The sequence below is a fragment of the Oreochromis aureus genome, linkage group 14 (genome assembly GCF_013358895.1).
Source record: "Oreochromis aureus strain Israel breed Guangdong linkage group 14, ZZ_aureus, whole genome shotgun sequence".
NCBI classification, from domain to species: Eukaryota; Metazoa; Chordata; class Actinopteri; order Cichliformes; family Cichlidae; genus Oreochromis; species Oreochromis aureus.
Genome location: NC_052955.1, coordinates 18,598,836 through 18,616,058, shown reverse-complemented (window position 1 = coordinate 18,616,058; position 17,223 = coordinate 18,598,836). Strand labels below are relative to the sequence as shown.

At 39.8% G+C, this 17,223-nt stretch overlaps 1 protein-coding gene across 3 annotated transcripts; it reads right to left on the bottom strand.

The window, feature by feature from the left end:
- Positions 1-414: 414 nt before the first annotated feature.
- On the bottom strand, positions 415-15,198 carry rtn2a (reticulon 2a). 3 transcript variants are annotated; one of them, XM_031732864.2, is made up of 10 exons: positions 14,988-15,198; positions 14,029-14,082; positions 12,966-13,556; positions 11,685-11,882; positions 6,226-6,433; positions 5,623-5,761; positions 3,444-3,513; positions 3,305-3,351; positions 3,157-3,215; positions 415-1,222 (listed from the first exon to the last, which is right to left on the bottom strand). In XM_031732864.2, exons 1-10 carry the CDS (start codon positions 15,016-15,018, stop codon positions 1,147-1,149), a joined length of 1,473 nt encoding a protein of 490 aa, XP_031588724.1. In that variant the 5' UTR covers positions 15,019-15,198; the 3' UTR covers positions 415-1,146. The 3 variants fall into 3 exon arrangements, with proteins under 3 accessions (XP_031588724.1, XP_031588726.1, XP_031588727.1); XM_031732866.2 differs by lacking the exons at positions 11,685-11,882; positions 12,966-13,556; positions 14,029-14,082; positions 14,988-15,198 and adding an exon at positions 10,538-10,630; XM_031732867.2 differs by lacking the exons at positions 11,685-11,882; positions 12,966-13,556; positions 14,029-14,082; positions 14,988-15,198 and adding an exon at positions 8,622-9,139.
- Positions 15,199-17,223: the final 2,025 nt, after the last annotated feature.

Genomic DNA, 17,223 nt, shown 5'->3' with positions numbered 1-17,223 from the left:
CTTAGCACTTTGTCTATTGCCCATATACGCAATCATAAAACCCCTCAGCAACACTGATGCCTCTGGTACTCTGCCAGAGAAGAACTTCCTCTTGTAAAATTTATAATATTGTAAATTACTAAAGTCACTGAGGAGCTCAGTTATCTTATTATTTATATCAAAGGAGGGAAAGCAGTGCCTTTCAGCTCCCTTTAGGGGTCGCCACAGCTGATCTGCTTCCATCTCACCCTTTGCCTAACATCCTCCTCTATCACACCAACTCTCTGCATGTCCTCCTTCACTACATCCATGAATCTTCTAGTGTAAGCAATGAAGAAATGAAGAAAAAAAAACCCAAAACACACACAAAACATAAAAAGGGTGACTGATAGTGAATAAAAATGGATGCCAGCGAGGGTGAAAAGAAACACAAAATTTTGGAAAATTAAGAAATGTGACTTTAATTGCTGGGTAACAGTTTTGTTTGAGCAAGCTCTATGTCAGTTACTCGCATACATGCACACACACACACACAGAAACGTCCATACACACCTGCATACACACAGATAAACAGTCATGTGAATGAATATGCATGGAGAAATGTACATGTGATTTCACACACATCTTTAATTGCCAGTTTTATGCTGCCGTGATCTGTGTTGACCCCTGTATTAGTCCTCTCGCACAAATCCTCTCAACGACTCGATTCCCTTTACTCAGGCGTGTAGCTGTCAGCGTGGGAACTTCCCTTTTATGGTCTTGTACCTCATTTTGGACTACAGCTCAATTTAAGACACTTTTTGAATTATTTTTACATGTCAAAAACAATATTTCCAAAGATGGTCATGCGCAATCACCTGCGCTGCAGAATCTCTTCGTCTTCGACACCAGCAGCAAGAGTCCTATCCAGGATTCATACACCTTCATTTCACCATGAAGCAGAATCATCTCAGCCCCATCCTCTAACCCCTATAACTTGGATACAGTTAGTGTGAAGTACCATGCGTAGTCCTCCTCATCATTTATTTAAATAACCTCCCTTTCCTTCCCTTCCCCAGTTTCTGGAGCTCTGTTCTGTGGAGCTCTGAGCACAGACTGCCATGTAAGACATCTGAGTGACAGTCTGTAACTCTTGTAGCTTCTCTTTAAGTTGCTGTCCATGAGTGATTACTGGGTTTTGGGTTTGGCACCACCAGGAGTTGGATCAGGAGGAGGGCCACCACCCTGGACAAGTCTTTGAAGACTACAGGGGAGAGACATAAGTGACAATAAGTGAAAATTAGCATCATTCACCACCATTATTTTTTGTTAAGTGTGTGTTAATGTGCTGCCAGAAACTAGACAGGTATGTCCCACAGATAAATCCTATGTTTAAGGAACACATTCCAACATTGTTAGTCCCCTTAGCTCGTCCTACTAGCCCAGGGGTGGGCAATCTCAGTCCACGAGGGCCGGTGTCCCTGCAGGTTTTAGATGTGTCCTCGAACCAACACAGCTGATTTAAATGGCTAAATTAGCTCCTCAACATGTCCTGAAGTTCTCCAGACGCCTGGTAACGAACTAATCATGTGATTCAGGTGTGTTGACCCGAGGTGAGATCCAAAACCTGCAGGGACACCGGCCCTCGTGGACTGAGATTGCCCACCCCTGTACTAGCCATATAGTAAAACCTTTTAAATTGCTTACATTAGATCCCTCCCCTGGTTTGTTTTAGTGTCTTGAAGCCATTTTGATACGGATTACCTGCTATTTCTTCTTGTCATTGTGTGTGCGTGATACTGTCACTGCCATTAACTATATCAGCATATTATCGTGGGCTTGGAAGGCATGACTGGGAAATGGATAAACCAATTTGGTTGTTAGTGGTTTGGATCAACAACCAGGTTTGTTAATCCTACTTATTTTCTCGTTTGGAAAAAAGACAGGAAAAAAGGTCAAGGACACATCTGGTTCTTTGACTAAGAAAAAAAAGTTGATGGAACCAGGCTGTGAACATTAAAAATTCAGAGATCCCACTGTGAACTAAAAAGAGCTAAAAACTAATGCAAAACTAACAGTGGATCTCAAAGCTACCTCTCTATACTTCAACATTCGGCCAATAATTAGCAGCTAATGAGCATACACACTACAACCAGTTAATGATCATTATTATTAATGGCATTATTACAAATCATTCAGCATCATGTTTAGTCTCAGCCTGCTGACCAGCTGAAACAAAATGCTGTGACGTAAAGTATAAGGTGTTTGCTTTATTAATAGCTGTACTGTGCAAAATCTTGAGCGTCCCTTCTCAAAAAAATGTAAAGTGGGATTTGTCATTGATTTTCAGTCCAGTTCTTGTGTAATCTGGCACACCTCAGCCTTTTCTCCCTGCTTCCCTTCCTGAAGAATGACAGCCACCCTTCCCCTAAGACCATTTCTGATGCACAGTCGATGGATCAGCTGAAGGGCCAGATGCATCTCTCAGGTCCTGTTTCAAGTCTTTGCTGGATTTATTTTTTTAATCTATTAGTAATATCCTATTTATTTACCCTTTAAAGCTGAATCATGACATAATTGCCAGAAATGTATAAATATAGATTTTTTTAATTAAAAACAAAAATTAATTTAAGATTTATTTGCTTTTATTAATTTGACTTTGTATCATATTTGCTATATCTGGCATTATGTTTGCAATACATAGCTTAAAAATATATTGTCTAATTTATTTAAGTTTTTCTACTTTCACATCTCATGCAGATAGTTTTTAAGAACTCCTGTCTTCTTTTGTCCTGCACACTTCACACTTGCAGATATGTGGAAACTTTTCAGCTAACAGCACTTTGAGAATCACCTTTTTGTTCAAAAATACCCGTTTATGTCTGTGTTTCTACAACAGGCTGCTAGAAACAAAGTGCCTAAAGATTCAGAGTTTTTTTTCAACATGTTCAAAATTTAATTTCCTTATAGTGTTAAAAACATATCTGAGTAATGCAGCAATGAATATATTTGGCATATTTCTTTATTCTTCTTATAGACTGTATAGTGCTATAGACTATATACTATGTTAAACAGTGTGAATTAAACTTTGTGCAGTCAGCTCTAGTGCATACTTAAAGTAAAAAGAAGAATCTGAGATCATGAGCTCCACTGTGTTGGTGATGGCACCTTTCAGCCACAGGATGGCGTCATACTCACATGTCCTTGATGTTGTAAATGTGGGCCTGGATTTTTGCAATAACGCCATCAACCTGCTCCTGGAATATAACAGAAAAAGGGAAAAATGTTAAAGGATATGGTGGACATTAAATATCAGTGAGTGTACAAATTAAAAAAAAGTTGCTACCTGACGTCGTCTATAAAAAAGGGGCAGAGAAAAGACAGCGATCACACCTAGAAGAGGAAAAAAAGTAGAGTTGCCAAAGTGATAAACAAAGAGTGCATCAATAGTTTTCATATGTCCAGTGATGATATGCATTTCTTACTGATGATGAGCAAAGTAAGGCCATTGCACAGGTCTCCCAGGTATGTCACAAGGTACATCAGAAACAGGAACTAAAAGAATAAACATAAAATAAAGAAACAGCTGCACAGACTTTAGCTTTCACCAGAAAGTTAAGCTGTTATCAAGAAACCCTCCTGCAAACCTCCATTTGGTTTTAATTTCCTTCTGCTAGAAAACAGTCCATCACACTAACACACTGTTGATTTTGCTCCACTGTATTATGTAAATAGGATACAGAATTCATTAAATTATTGTCACTGACATAATTTCTCCTTGATGGATAAAATAAGCTTAAAATATAACCCCCACCCCCCAATATGATATGACTCTTTCCCCACATTTTTCACAGTGGCTCTGTCACTGTACATAGGATACTGACATGGGACACTCTGTGTCAGATGGAAGGAGACTCCAGCTTATCTCGGGTGTCTCTGAGTACATATCCCTGTGTGTCATGCCACATTCCAGCAAGGTCAGGGTTGAGAACAGGGGGTCCTGGGATTAAGGGGCTCAGTCAGCTTACGCTGACTCACCATTTATTGCAAAGGAGTTATTTCTGTCTGCTGTTAACAACTACAATTTCATATTTATGTAGATGTTTTACTGATACTGGTAAAAAATAGAGTATTCTGCATGTTATTCCAATACTGGCAGTCAAGTTTACTAACTATACTGTAACTGACTGGTACAGTTGTATAGTGAATGCTGCATCAATAGCTCCTATCCCAGTCTAATACTACTCTCTATGAAATAAGTGGAAATTACTCTAAATTTAATCAAAAGTAAGTAACCATCACACAGTTTTTGTTCATACTTGACTGACCATTTTGACCCCTCAGAGGATCCTTCAAACTTTTCTTAGACTTGTATCATTTGCATTACTCAAGAACACACCTACATTTGAAATTTTTGTGTGTCTGTATGTGGTGTGAAAATCTGGAACAGTCTGAGTTTACAACTGAAACAATGCAAAAATATTCATAGATTTAAATTCCTCTACAAACAGTTGGTCTGGTCACAGTATAATCAATGATGGTTTTAGTGTGCTCTGTAATGTCTGTTCTCTTACCATTGCTGGTATGGATTCCAAGGGGAAAAAAAAAAAAAGTGTGTGCATATGTATGTGTATATATGTACATGTGTGTGTAGATATATATGTATATGTATGTGTGTTTGTTACTTTGTAATTATTATTGCCTGTTACCTGTGGTAACGCAATTTATAATTAATATATTCTGTATTCAGTTATGAAGGTTCTATTTGTTTTGCTTGGTTTGGTTTGTTTGGTTTGCAACGATGGGCGTAGCTGCGGGAAGCTTATTGTTTTTTGTTGATGAGTGAATATAGGGGTGGGATTTAATAAGTTTTCTTCATCCCACTCCTTTTCAGGTACATTTTGTTTGTTTTTGTTTTTTTGTGCACTTTATGTTCAATATATGTATTTTGTTGTGCCTGAAATGAACAAATAAAAAAAGAAAAAAAGAAAAAAAGAAATGACTTGAGCCCAGTGATGACTGTGGCAAAGGCTAATTAAGAACTGGCACTTTATGCATTCGCTTTCAGAGAAAGGACATAAACCTAAAGCATTTGCCGTCACAGCAAACTATATAAATCATTAATTATGTGATGCTGGCAGATTTTCCGCTTTTGACTTGATGAATATGATCTCTCCTGCTAGCAAAGCCTTGCTAGCAGGAGAGGCATAGCCACGGGTTGGATGAGAAGAGTGAGGCATTTCAATTTGATCTGAAAGGGTTCTTTATCCAAAGGGACACTTAGCCTTCCAAACAATTACCAAAAATATGTCACAGGGACTGCCAGCTGCCAGCAGTGCTATTAACTTATTTAGGAGGAGAGGCTTCAGCTTTGAGCTGGGCAAATGAGAGTAACAGTTGGCATGGCAATGACCTAACCTCCAATGATAGAGGGATGAGGCAGGGAGGAAGATGACAGATGATGAAGCAAAATGAAGGACTACGGAGATGGAGTGATATCTGGGTTAATGATGATAACATGAAGATAAAAATGGAGAGGAGAGGTTCTGGACAAAGCGAAACAAATCACTGAAGACAGGTGATTAGGAGAGTAAATGTGAAGCTGGTATACACATACACACACATCATTTTAAAAAAGTAACTTGACTAAAAAGCTTAACTTACCTTGAGGGATTCAAAAAGGTTGCCAACAAAAAAGAGTCTCTTCAGAGTGTCAACAGCTGACAGAGTCATCACAATGAGTTTCTGCATATAAAGGTCAGCCTGCTCTCCACTGAAGCTGATGTCCAAGTCCAAATAAGACCTGATAGGACAGGACAACAAAAGTCAGATTTAGTCTCACATTTTTTTGCACTGGATTTATTTTTGAGTCTTTTCTGAGTCATTTCTCCTTAAAAACACAGATTCCACACAGATTTAGTTAAATCCTTCAAGCACAAATACTTGTCATAACTTTCAAATCCTAGCCTTTAAATTGCCCAATCTCTGAAATTTCCCAGGTCATCAGCAGCTATTTAAAATCCATTTTACATATAAAGCTATCATTTTATAAATAGGCGTCGCAACAAGATGAGTATCCTGTAAGGAAAATTCAACAAAACTGACAAAATTTCAAGTATGTTTTAACAAACAGAAAAAAGAAAGGTTTCCTGAATGAAAGTTGTTATCTTAACCCCCTGGTCTTGAGCACATTCTATATTAATTTGTATAAAAACTAAAATAACAAAGTTCAAGTCCCCTTCACTAAATAAAAGCACAGCATCTTACTTGAACGGATGCTCTCCATCACCCCAGCTGAGGATGTAGAGGAGTTGGTAGTAGATCCGTACTGAGATGGTGAAGCACATGATAGCCAGGGAGACTGTGGAGACCACAGTGATGATGCTGAGCTGGAACAGGGACAGCAATCCCACCACTAACCCTGTGAGCACCATGCCACTCCGCTCCGTGTCCTTCCAGTAGATCAAGTCCATCACTAAAAGGCAAGACCGTGTGTAACGTGTGGTCAGAAATTTACATGCTTTATCATAAGCACAAATATCATGGAAATTTGAGACTTTTACAATATTTTTTTGAGATGTTCGATTTCCAGGGTGGAATGATTGTACAGCACAGAGGTGTAGAGGGGTCAAACATGCATACATTCACTTAAATCTTGTATTAAATAATGCTTTGCCAGCATCTAAATGATTTATTTAAAGCACATATTAAAATGACTAAGTTCAAGGAATTCAGTGAAGATCTAAAAAGGAGAAATGTAGGTTTAAATAAGTTTGGAAGGTCTCGCTGAGCCAATTTTAAACGAGGGCAGATTCCAAGTACAAGTTATTCAGATGTGTCACCACTTTGCCAAGGTTCAAAAGAAGATACGAACTGTCACCCTTAGAGGAAGGGAAATTGGTTATATATTCAGAAACAGTCCATTAACAGTCCATTCAAGCCTGCAATGAACTGGGAACTGCTGGAACACCAACATCACTGTCCACAGCAAAGCCAGTTTTATATTGCCATTGACTGAGGGTGCTGACCAAGTCAGAAGCCCTTGCTCCAAAATTGATACCTTTAAGCTCGATTGAAATTTGTAGCTGCCCACATGGACAAACCAAATGTCATTTGGAGAACATTTTATGGCCAGGCAAGATGAAGATTGAGCTGTTTCGCCACAATCACAAGAGGTATGTTTGGATAGGTAAAGGTGAGGCTTTCAAACAATAAACCTAACACAGTACCAACTATCAAGCATGGTGGTAGTAGCATCATGATCTGTGGCTATTTTGTTGCCAGTGGTATTGGTACACTGCAGAAAATGGATGAAATAATGAAGCATGACTACCTCTAAATTCTTCAACTTCACTGCAAAACAGCTAGATGGTTAAAACTTGGATACAATTGTGTGTTCCAACAGGACAATAGTCCCAAACACAAACATTAAACTTGTAGAATGGACTTCCCAAACCCCCGACTTCTAACCTAATCTAACTCTTCCAATTCTGCATGGAGCAGTCAAATATCTAGCCAGAAATATGCCAGAAGTTTGTTGATATGCAACAAAAGCATTTGGTCAAGTTGCAACTTGCTGAGGTACATTAAACCAAATATTACTGGGCATGTATGTCTACTTTTGACCCAGTTTGGATTGGAGAAAATCCAAATTAAAATCAAACGTTTGCATCCAATTCAAGCTTTGTAAAGTTTTTGACGATGTAAGCTGTACAATCACGCTTACCCGGAAAAAGAACAGTTTAATGAATTCAGCAAAAGCCCCAAATTACCATGATATTTATGTCCATGATGGGTGTACGTACACCTCTGACAACAACCGAAGAAAAGAAAAGGTAAAAAAAAAAACCAATAGAGCCAACAGAATAGGAAGCAGAAAAACCCCAAAACAGTGGCTGAAAAGTCCAGGCAGCTGTTGACAATATATTCGATTTTAACAAAGCTACTGTATCATTTAAACTCCTCAGCATTTGGCTTATTAATCCCTTTTTTATTTTTGAAGAATCACCATTGAAAGAGCACCTGGAGCACAGGAAAAGAGTTGGAAAGGGTGGCCAGAGAGGTTGAAGACATGAGGCAAGGAGGGATTTTAGGCCTCAGGCATGAAAGAACACAGGGCAGCTCCGAGGACACATCAGGCTCTAGGTCCAGTTAAATTTAGCCCTCAGATGAAAGAGGGAAACAAGCAGTCGAGGGGAATTTAAATGGAGCCTTTCACAGCACCTGCTGTCAGACGTCAGGACATCGGCACCCCCTTCTCCACACCCTGTTAGTTTCCCTCTCTGTCACCCAGCAACAGCTGCCGTGGAGACTGAGGCGTCTGCAGAGTCATGGCGTACCATAGTGAACAACTTTGATGTACACAGTAGAATTCGTGATTCTTCATCTTTTTTCTCTTAACATTTTTAATGTTACAGAAAACGATTAATCAATTAACAGTAATTAAAATTCCATCACACAGCTCACTGTAAATGCAGTGTCCCTGTGCTGTGTAATTATTGTCAGGGAGAGACCTGGTACTTTGTACTCGTCAGTCAGCGAAATGCTAAGCCTCAGCATTAGAATAAAGGGAAGCCTCTTTCAATAGAGTGCACGGACAGCAGGTGGGTTATTTATAAACATCACTGCACACAATTAATACCCATGATGCCCCTGGAACACACCTGTTCATTGTGTTTGTTTGTGCTGCTGCCACTCCGGGACAGTGACACTCACATGGAGACACAGCAGGATGCATGTTTAGTGTAATAATACATAAACAGCAGTAAGACACCAAAACTGGCCATGGAAGACACATTGTATTTGGCTCATCTTCACACACCTTGTACTTGTACTTTACTACTTGCTCTCTATTACTTGCTCAGGGTTATCTAAACACACTAGTATAGAGTAAATATGCAAAAACACGGCAGGAGATATATATATGTAGGTGACTTCCCATTGTAATCCCCTAAAGTTGGTTTATTTCTTTTATTTATTTGCCATTTCCTTTCAAACAGAACGTGACCAATTTATCAGACAAATAATATTAGCTATTTGTTGATCGATTTGCATTGGCATGTATGAGGGCTGATAAATCAAAACTTCAAAAGCAGACAGGAAATTGGGGAAACACCCTTCAACCATGTTATGAGTGTTGACATTGCATAGTTTGTCCAGCAGAGGGTACTCTGCTGTGGCATGTGTTCCTGTGTGTGCCACAAACACAACAGTCAGAGAGTAAACGAATAAATAGATAACTACACATAAAGAGAGAAAGAAGAAATTTGCACATATATTGGAATCTTGAACTTTTAAATCAACTATCGGTAACAGTATCGGTCTTAGAATCCTATATCAGTTGGGCTCCACTTTCAGTCACTTTACTTAAGACATTAACTAATGGATTAATTCTCCCAAAGGGCTACATGAGAAACTAGGACTGTTGTGAAGGGCTGCACCAATAAGCTTATAAATAGATAAAATTCATGTTAACCAGAATTGAGTTCAGAGTTGCTGGTATGGCTCTCCACAACAGTCCCATTGGCCCCTTTGCAAAATTAATTGCCCACCCATGCATTAAATATTTAATCTCCACATGACAGGAAGTATTTCACTGGTTACAAGTTAGCTTAATTCTTCAGTCCACTATAGTTCACTAAGATGAAGAACTGCAGCACCTTATGGACAACTGAGCCTGGCTCCAAAAGTGAGTAAACCCCATAAAACCCGGGTTATAATGACCACATTAAGAGTACAAATAAAGATATACAAAAAAAAGGTACAAAAGGGCTTTGGTCTTTTTTTTATTTATTATCCAGGCGCATCCACAGTTCACCATATATCAAGTACTGAGCTAAAACATGGTGCAATTCACATTAGCTGAATTGCAGTGCTTTAACTACGATATACAGGATGTTACTGTATTATTGATTATAATTAATCAAACAAACAGTCAATCAACTGTCAATTAACCAGTCAAACAGAAGTAATAGGGCCGACTCGTGTTTTATGCCACCTTGACTTGACATAATTTCATTTCAGCCCCCAAAATCCATTTCACTTGTGCCCGGTCATGTCAGCTCAATCATGTCGCCACAAAACCTCATACTACTTTAGAATGAAATATCTCCATCTGTGCCAGCTCTTCAGTCTAAAGAGGAAACACTAAAGAGTAAGAGAACCCAGCTGGCAAATATATTACAAACCATGACTGAAAGTTTATAGTCATTTGAATGGCTGGTGCTCATTTAAATCCAGGGTACTGATAAAGAGGCTACGTGGCTATATTTGAACAACTGATTAGTTTAGTGCCAAACACACCTGCAGCTGATGGAAACACCCATCTCCAGCGAGCAGCAGGAAATCCACTCAGTTTAAACCTTTAGGACTCTGACAGACCAGCCTTCTCTAAGCCAGTCAGAAAGCTGAACAGTCCACCACATGAATCTGCAGCTTTCCTCTGCCATCAATTTAACTGAAATGAAACACAGCTCTTTGCGGGAGCTGTCCCTCAGCTCATCACACTAAGCTTAGACCTATAGCTCACCTATAAAGGTGTACAAAAATTCTATTTCCACATCAATCCAGAGCATCTCACCTTTACTGGCCATTTTGGTTGCCGCTCCAGCGTTTCCCCTCACACCCTCTGCCCCTCTCTCTCTCTCTGTGTACCCCTCACCCCTGTGAGCTGTTTTTGGCCACCCACTGCTCGCTCAGCAGTCCAAAGGCCTGACAGCCCAAAATAATCTCATGTGCAGCACCGCCCAGCACTCTTAGAGAATACAAGAGCTTCACCCATAAAGAGATGATTCGCAACCATTACACTAGATCTCTTCTGACTTCATTTAAAATAACTCTAAAGAAAGATGCATGAATGCATTCCTTTAAACTGGGATTTTGTTTTATTTATTTTTATTTTAAATTGCCTGAAACAGGAGAATGGGTGTCTTGTTTTTTGTTATGTCACCAGGTCCCATCTTTTTCAGTTTTTCTAGAGTTATAAGTTCTGCTTACGATTTAATGTGACAAAACAAACAAGACAAATGCTTAAGATGTCAAATGTCTAAAAACAACTAGCAGCACAAGGGCTAAAATTACTGACTAAAAGTAGCTGAATGATTTAGAAATGTTCGAGAGAACCCAGTCATTTATTCATTGCCAGTTTCAATATTTGACATTTGATACAAAGCTACTAAAAGCAGTCAGAAAACCAAAAGAAACATGATGTTCCAATAGATATATTTGCAGTACTTATTCAGGGGACCCTAATCTCTCTCATCAGCCTGACCGCACATTTATTAACGCTCAAACAGTCATCTAAAATAAGACCGAGCTCCACTCTGACAGAGGATCCACTTCAAGGCTCAATTCACCACTACAATGCTAGCAAACTACCACAAATCTGCACATACTATCTACATCTTTCTTTCTGTTGTGTTGCTGACATCAGCATGTATCTGAGAAGTCAGCCAATGCCAGCTATGGTTTGCTCACAATGAGCCAATCACTCCTTAAATCCCAAGAGAGGGTTATTACGGAGGCCATGAACAGCCAGGACTTCCAGGGGGGTGGGGAGAGGGTCAGTTATCTTTGTCTGCCTGCTCCTGAAGGTCCATGCAGAAAGTGAAACCTGATATTCTCTTTCTTTAAAGTATTGATTGAGCTCAGTAAAAGAATCTTGCTAAACGAGAGAAGAGAAGAAGAGGCAGAGGTCAGGAGAAGACAGAGGTTTTTTATTCCCCTACCTGCTATGTGTGTGCATGCTGTCCAGTCCTCTGTTAGGTTAAGTGCTGAAAACCAGTGATCTCTGACCAGTTGTTCCTGAGTGTTTAGGCCAATGGCAGGCGGCGAATATGACGCTGGGTCTCCCGGTCGCACAGATGTGAGAAGCTTGACTGAAATGGTTTCCCTGGCAACGGGAGATACTGGCTCAGCTGCTGCTGCTGGGAAAAAGAAGAATGTGTCACTATGGTAATGACAGCACACTGAATATGCTAAACTAAACAGCAGCATTCTCAACTATGTTTTGCACAAAAATGCTGATTTGTTTGATTTGACCACTATTTTTCTTTATAACATTCACCATAAACAAAATCTCTTTTACACTAACATGATCACAAGATACAAGTGATATGTGAGACTATTAGACTATTGAATGTAGTTTAGATTAGAGTAGTTAATTAGGTATTTTAGAGTCTGTAGAAATAAAAATTACATCTGGGGTTCCACTGCTCTTCTATTTATACATGCTATTTTTTCTCACTTTTTAATTTAAAGCACAATAACTTTATATGTAATGAAATGTATTCATAAAAATCCACTTTCCATTTCCACATATAAAGTTTACAAAATAGATCTTGGTTGTATGCGGCCTTTCGATGCTACAATTGTCCAATCATTTTGATTTGTCATCACTTCTGCCTCAGACCCACCTAACGTGGAGCATGACTCAAGGCAAAGTCATCACTCAAGCTCTCAGTACACAAAGATTTGAAAGTCTCAGCTGGAGACAGTTAGGAGGAATTGAGAACTAACACTGGTAAAAAAGTTACTGATACTCAATAAATGTAAAATTTGGAAAGACTCCTTTACAAGATGTTTCAAATTCAGTGTAAAAATAATATAAAATGAAGGTAAAACAGCTACTACATAATCTTTTTGTACATCACATGAGGACTTTAAAAGACCTTTGACAAGATCATTATGCTGACTGACAGAATCAATGACAACCCAGTCCTAAACCCAGTTTTTTGTATTGTATTGTATCTGTAGTTGATCATAAGAGTTCATAGTGATTTATGGATACAGGCTACACTTGTAAAACATCTACTCTAATGCTCAGTATGCTTAAAATTACAAGTCAGTTGTGCAAAGAGCTCATTACATTTTTTTGGTTGAAAACCTACTGCTCCCTCAACCAAGCTAATCATCTCTGTACTGGGGCATCCTGAGACTTCCCAGACACTACATATTTTAGAGTTTCACACTACACAGAATGAAGCAACCTCATCACATATAATTCTCACTCTGAAGTATCTGTGAGGGGCTCTGCTGCAGGGATGACAGGATGGAAGGGGAATTCTCCACACTCTCGTTAACACTCTCCTCTCTTTGAACTCCTTCATCGCTCCCTTGAGGTTCTGGGTCCAGGTTTTGGGGAGAGGGCTGAATTGTAATAGTTTCAGTTTGTCTTTGTTGCTCCCTTTCCCTTCTTTCTCCAGCACTTTCTGTCCTCGTCTCAACTCTCTCATGCTCTCTGCTTTCTGACGTTTCCTCTTCTTCCTCTCTACTGAGGAATGGTTGAGGATCCCAGTCTACATCAGGGGAGTCCAACAGTGTTTCCAGGGTGTCCGTGCGGCTCAGAGGAGTGCGACTTCCTCGAGAACCAGCCCTGCGTCGATCGCGGAGGAGTCTAGAGGTGCCCACTGCTTCAGCCTCGGCAATAGCGATGTAGGAGAAAGTCTGCTCGAAGGAGTTCTGACGCGGTGTGCCCCAAATGGACGGGGATGAAGCCAGTCCCTCATCATCATCATCTGGATCTCCATCGCCCCCGTCATCATCGTCGGACCACTCCCTGGCCGTTTGCAGCTCATACATCTCTGACTCCTCATTTCCACCTGAAAGAACAGAAAAACAAGATGGATGTGACCTCAACATACAGACTGACACACAGCAACAAAACGGAGAGGGACAAAGAAACAGGACACAAGCTGGGAAAATAACCAGTTTACAAATAATCTAAAGACACTGGGGTGATACTAGTGTTAGTGCAGTGTTATGCAAGGAGAGAGATTTTAGTTTTATTAAATGGAAACGACAGATGAAAGCTCCAAGGCATCCTATTTGATGTCAGGGAGAAGAAAGAGTGCGGAGTCGAAAGATGAAGCCTTCTTTGATAAGTGCAAAAACAGCTCTCCTTGCAAAATGAACAAATCAGCATTTGTCTAACCTGTGGATCTTCATTGCTAGCGTTAGAGAAGTTGCATGACAGGTGCATTTAGTTGAACTTGCATCAGTGACGGCGACGCATCAATGAGTAGACATTCTGCCACTGAATATCTCTGGGGATGTTAAGTATCTGCTTCTTACCATCAGTGCAGGGAGGAGTTGAGTCTGGAGTGGATGCCACGGAGCCATATTCCTCTGAAAGGAAAACAGTGAAACTTTTGCATGAACCCACAGGTAAAACATAGAAATGTTTAAGGCACGCTGCTGTAAATCCATTCTTTCCACCATCTCACACTGAGCTCGCAGCCTAAAAAACACTGAACGTAGGTGTTGCTTCCAGTGATTAAAAACCACAAAAGAAGCATTGCAGTAACTCGCTATGAGTCACTGTTTTAAGGGTTATAAGTAAACTGTGACTGTACACATTGAAAAAAAACTGGGAGGTAACCTACTCAGCAATTTCAACCTCTATGTAAAACAACACAGCATAAAACTGTGTGCATATCAACCATTTTGTAGCATATTGATTCATTTCCTTGCAGAGCTGTACTGGCAGCAGTAAAGGCCTTCACTACATTAGACAGCCAGCATGACTTTAGCTAATAAATAAACCAGGGAGTGGAACGAAGCAGCATATTCTCGTCTGCACATGCAAATAAGCAGCCACTTTAATTTAAATGTAGAGAGCATCGTGCCCATTTTCTGTCAGAAAGCTGAAATAAAAGGCAGATATGAAAGCACAACAGAAGCTTGTGGCAGCTTGAAATAACTTGCATGCCTAACATGCCTGGCTGAAAAGCCCTCTCAGACACAGCCAAATAAACATCTGCCATCCAACGCTAGATAACAACAACCAAACAATCTGCTTCTGCACTGCATCCGCTCCATTAAGCCATGTGTTTATCAAAGGTATGAGCAGGAGAGAGGAACAGAGAGCATGCAGGAGAGGAGGGAGGGGGAGAGCTAACACATACGATGCTCATAGCAGTTAGCAGGAAAAGATACTGAGCTGGAATATAAGAGATGATGGAAAGGTGAGATAAGCAAATGCAGACGCCCCCAACACTGAAACACAAGCTGAAGGACCAAAGCAGACTCACGGCAGTGGGAGAATCCTAAAACCTGGCCCATGCTCCATCAAGGCATTGCTGGGCCCATCCAGTCATCCAGTCTGGAAGCTCCCCCCCTCCTCCTCCTCTGCTGCCGGCACTCACGTCCTGTGGATTCTCTCTCTCTCTCTCTCCTCCTCCCTCTGTGTCTCGGTCATCTACTGAAAGGCTTCCTCCCTCTCCTGCCTCTCGCTCAGTCACTCAACAGCCCCGCCCTGCCTCACTCCACCATCCTCCCCTCTACATCTCCTCTTCCATCGCTAAGGCTGCAGCTGTAGTAGTAGTGTACGCTACAGCAAAAGGGGTGGGGGGGAGCACGAGTGTCTGTCTGTCTCAGCTTGTTGTCATCTCCCATTCACAGCTACTCTACGCCCATCTATCCCCTCTCCCTCTCTCTGTCATCATGTGATCCCATCTCAGGATCTGATCGAATCAGGCCGTCAGAGAAGGAAGACATTAATAATGTAAAACATGAACATAAAGCAAAGCATACGCAGAGAAGGAATCATTTCAGGTCGGGCACGGTGAGCTGAATCCTCAATTACATCCCATTACTAACATGTAAGGTTTGTCAGTTTTAGTTTGTTTTAGTAATACAGATCAGATTCTGTTTTCTCATATTAAAAAAACACAACTAAAACCACAGTCATAAAAGATGCAGTATATAATATATTGTAACATAGAAATTCAAGTAAAAGCTTTTAATTAGATTGGAAACAAGGCCCGGGAAACATCGAACACCAGGAGGCAGTGTTGTGCAGCTATAAAAACTGTGATATTTTGGTTTTTAATTAATTTACAAAGGTTTAATAAAAAAAAAAGTGCTGTGTGATGTCTTCATAATGCTTTTTATTCTGCCTTTGATTCAAAATTCAGCATTCGAACTACAACACAGACTCTTCATTTCAGTTCTAAAACTGTACACTGCTAATGTATCCAAACCCCAGCTCTTATACTGAGATGTTTGAGTCATTTTTTTAATCATTTGTAAAGTAACTAAAGGAAATTTAAAAAGGAAAAATATAGATTTAAACTAGATTTTTGCCATAAAAAAAGGAAACAAAAAAACTGAACAGAAGTGCAAGCTGAGTGACGTCATGGCAGCTGCCACTAGGTCAAAGCTGTGCCTCAACAAAGACGACCTGAAGAAATTCAGATATATTTTCCTTTTCATAGTTTATATAAAATTTCACATATTTACAAAACTTTTTTTAAAACCTAATTTTAAGGTGATGTGTAACAGCTTAAATGGGTTTTATCTGGGAATAGACCAAATTACTTAAGCCATATATTGTATTCACTTGACAGATTGATGTCCAAATGTTTGAGAGATGTCAAAAACAATTTATGTTTTCTTGAATGATTTCCATAACCGGGGTAGAAAACTGATGAACTGCTTTAAACACGAAATGATTTGAGAGACAACAGCACACTACGCATGCAGCTGAAACAGTCATTATTATCCACTGTTAGCGTCACATGTAACTGAACAGTTCTACATTTATTTATGTTAAAACAAACAGTCACATCCTGAGTTATACGCCTGGCAGTTTCCATGATCAGACAAACACAAAGACCAGTGTCAGTTTATAAAAGGTTTAGTGCTACTTTTAGGTTGATGACAACAAAGAGACACATATAGACCTTAACGCTCTTAACCGCAAAAGTCCCGGGTAAACCAGGTCAGAAACCAAAAATACACAAACTAATTAGATTAAGACGCAGAGGTGTCATCTGACACACAATCAGCAGGTGACAAGTTAGAGGGCCAGTTTGCTGCATATCATCTGTCTCTTCATCTGAATGACTTCCACTTTTATTTTAGCTTATTTTTATCATCCATTTTAGCCTTAAACAGCATATCTTTCTGTTTCATATGAACATTAAAGCGCTTCTTTTAGATTTCTGTCATACATCAGAGATGATGGTACACAGCCTAAAGGAGCTGGTACCATTTACCATTCTCAACATTTAGGGCAGAATGGTAGCCAATGGTTCAAAAGTTTCAAAAGTCCAGTTTGCACAAATAGAATTCAGCTTCACAGTGGATTTAACTCATGATTAACTCACTGGGACTCAATATCTGAACATACAGCACTGTACAAAAGTCTTGGGCCACCAGACACTTTGTTAAAATTTCGCTAGGAAATGGGAAATATGTGCGATGACTTATTAAAGCATGTGCACAAATACATGGAAATAAAGTATATAAGGCAAAAACTGAGTT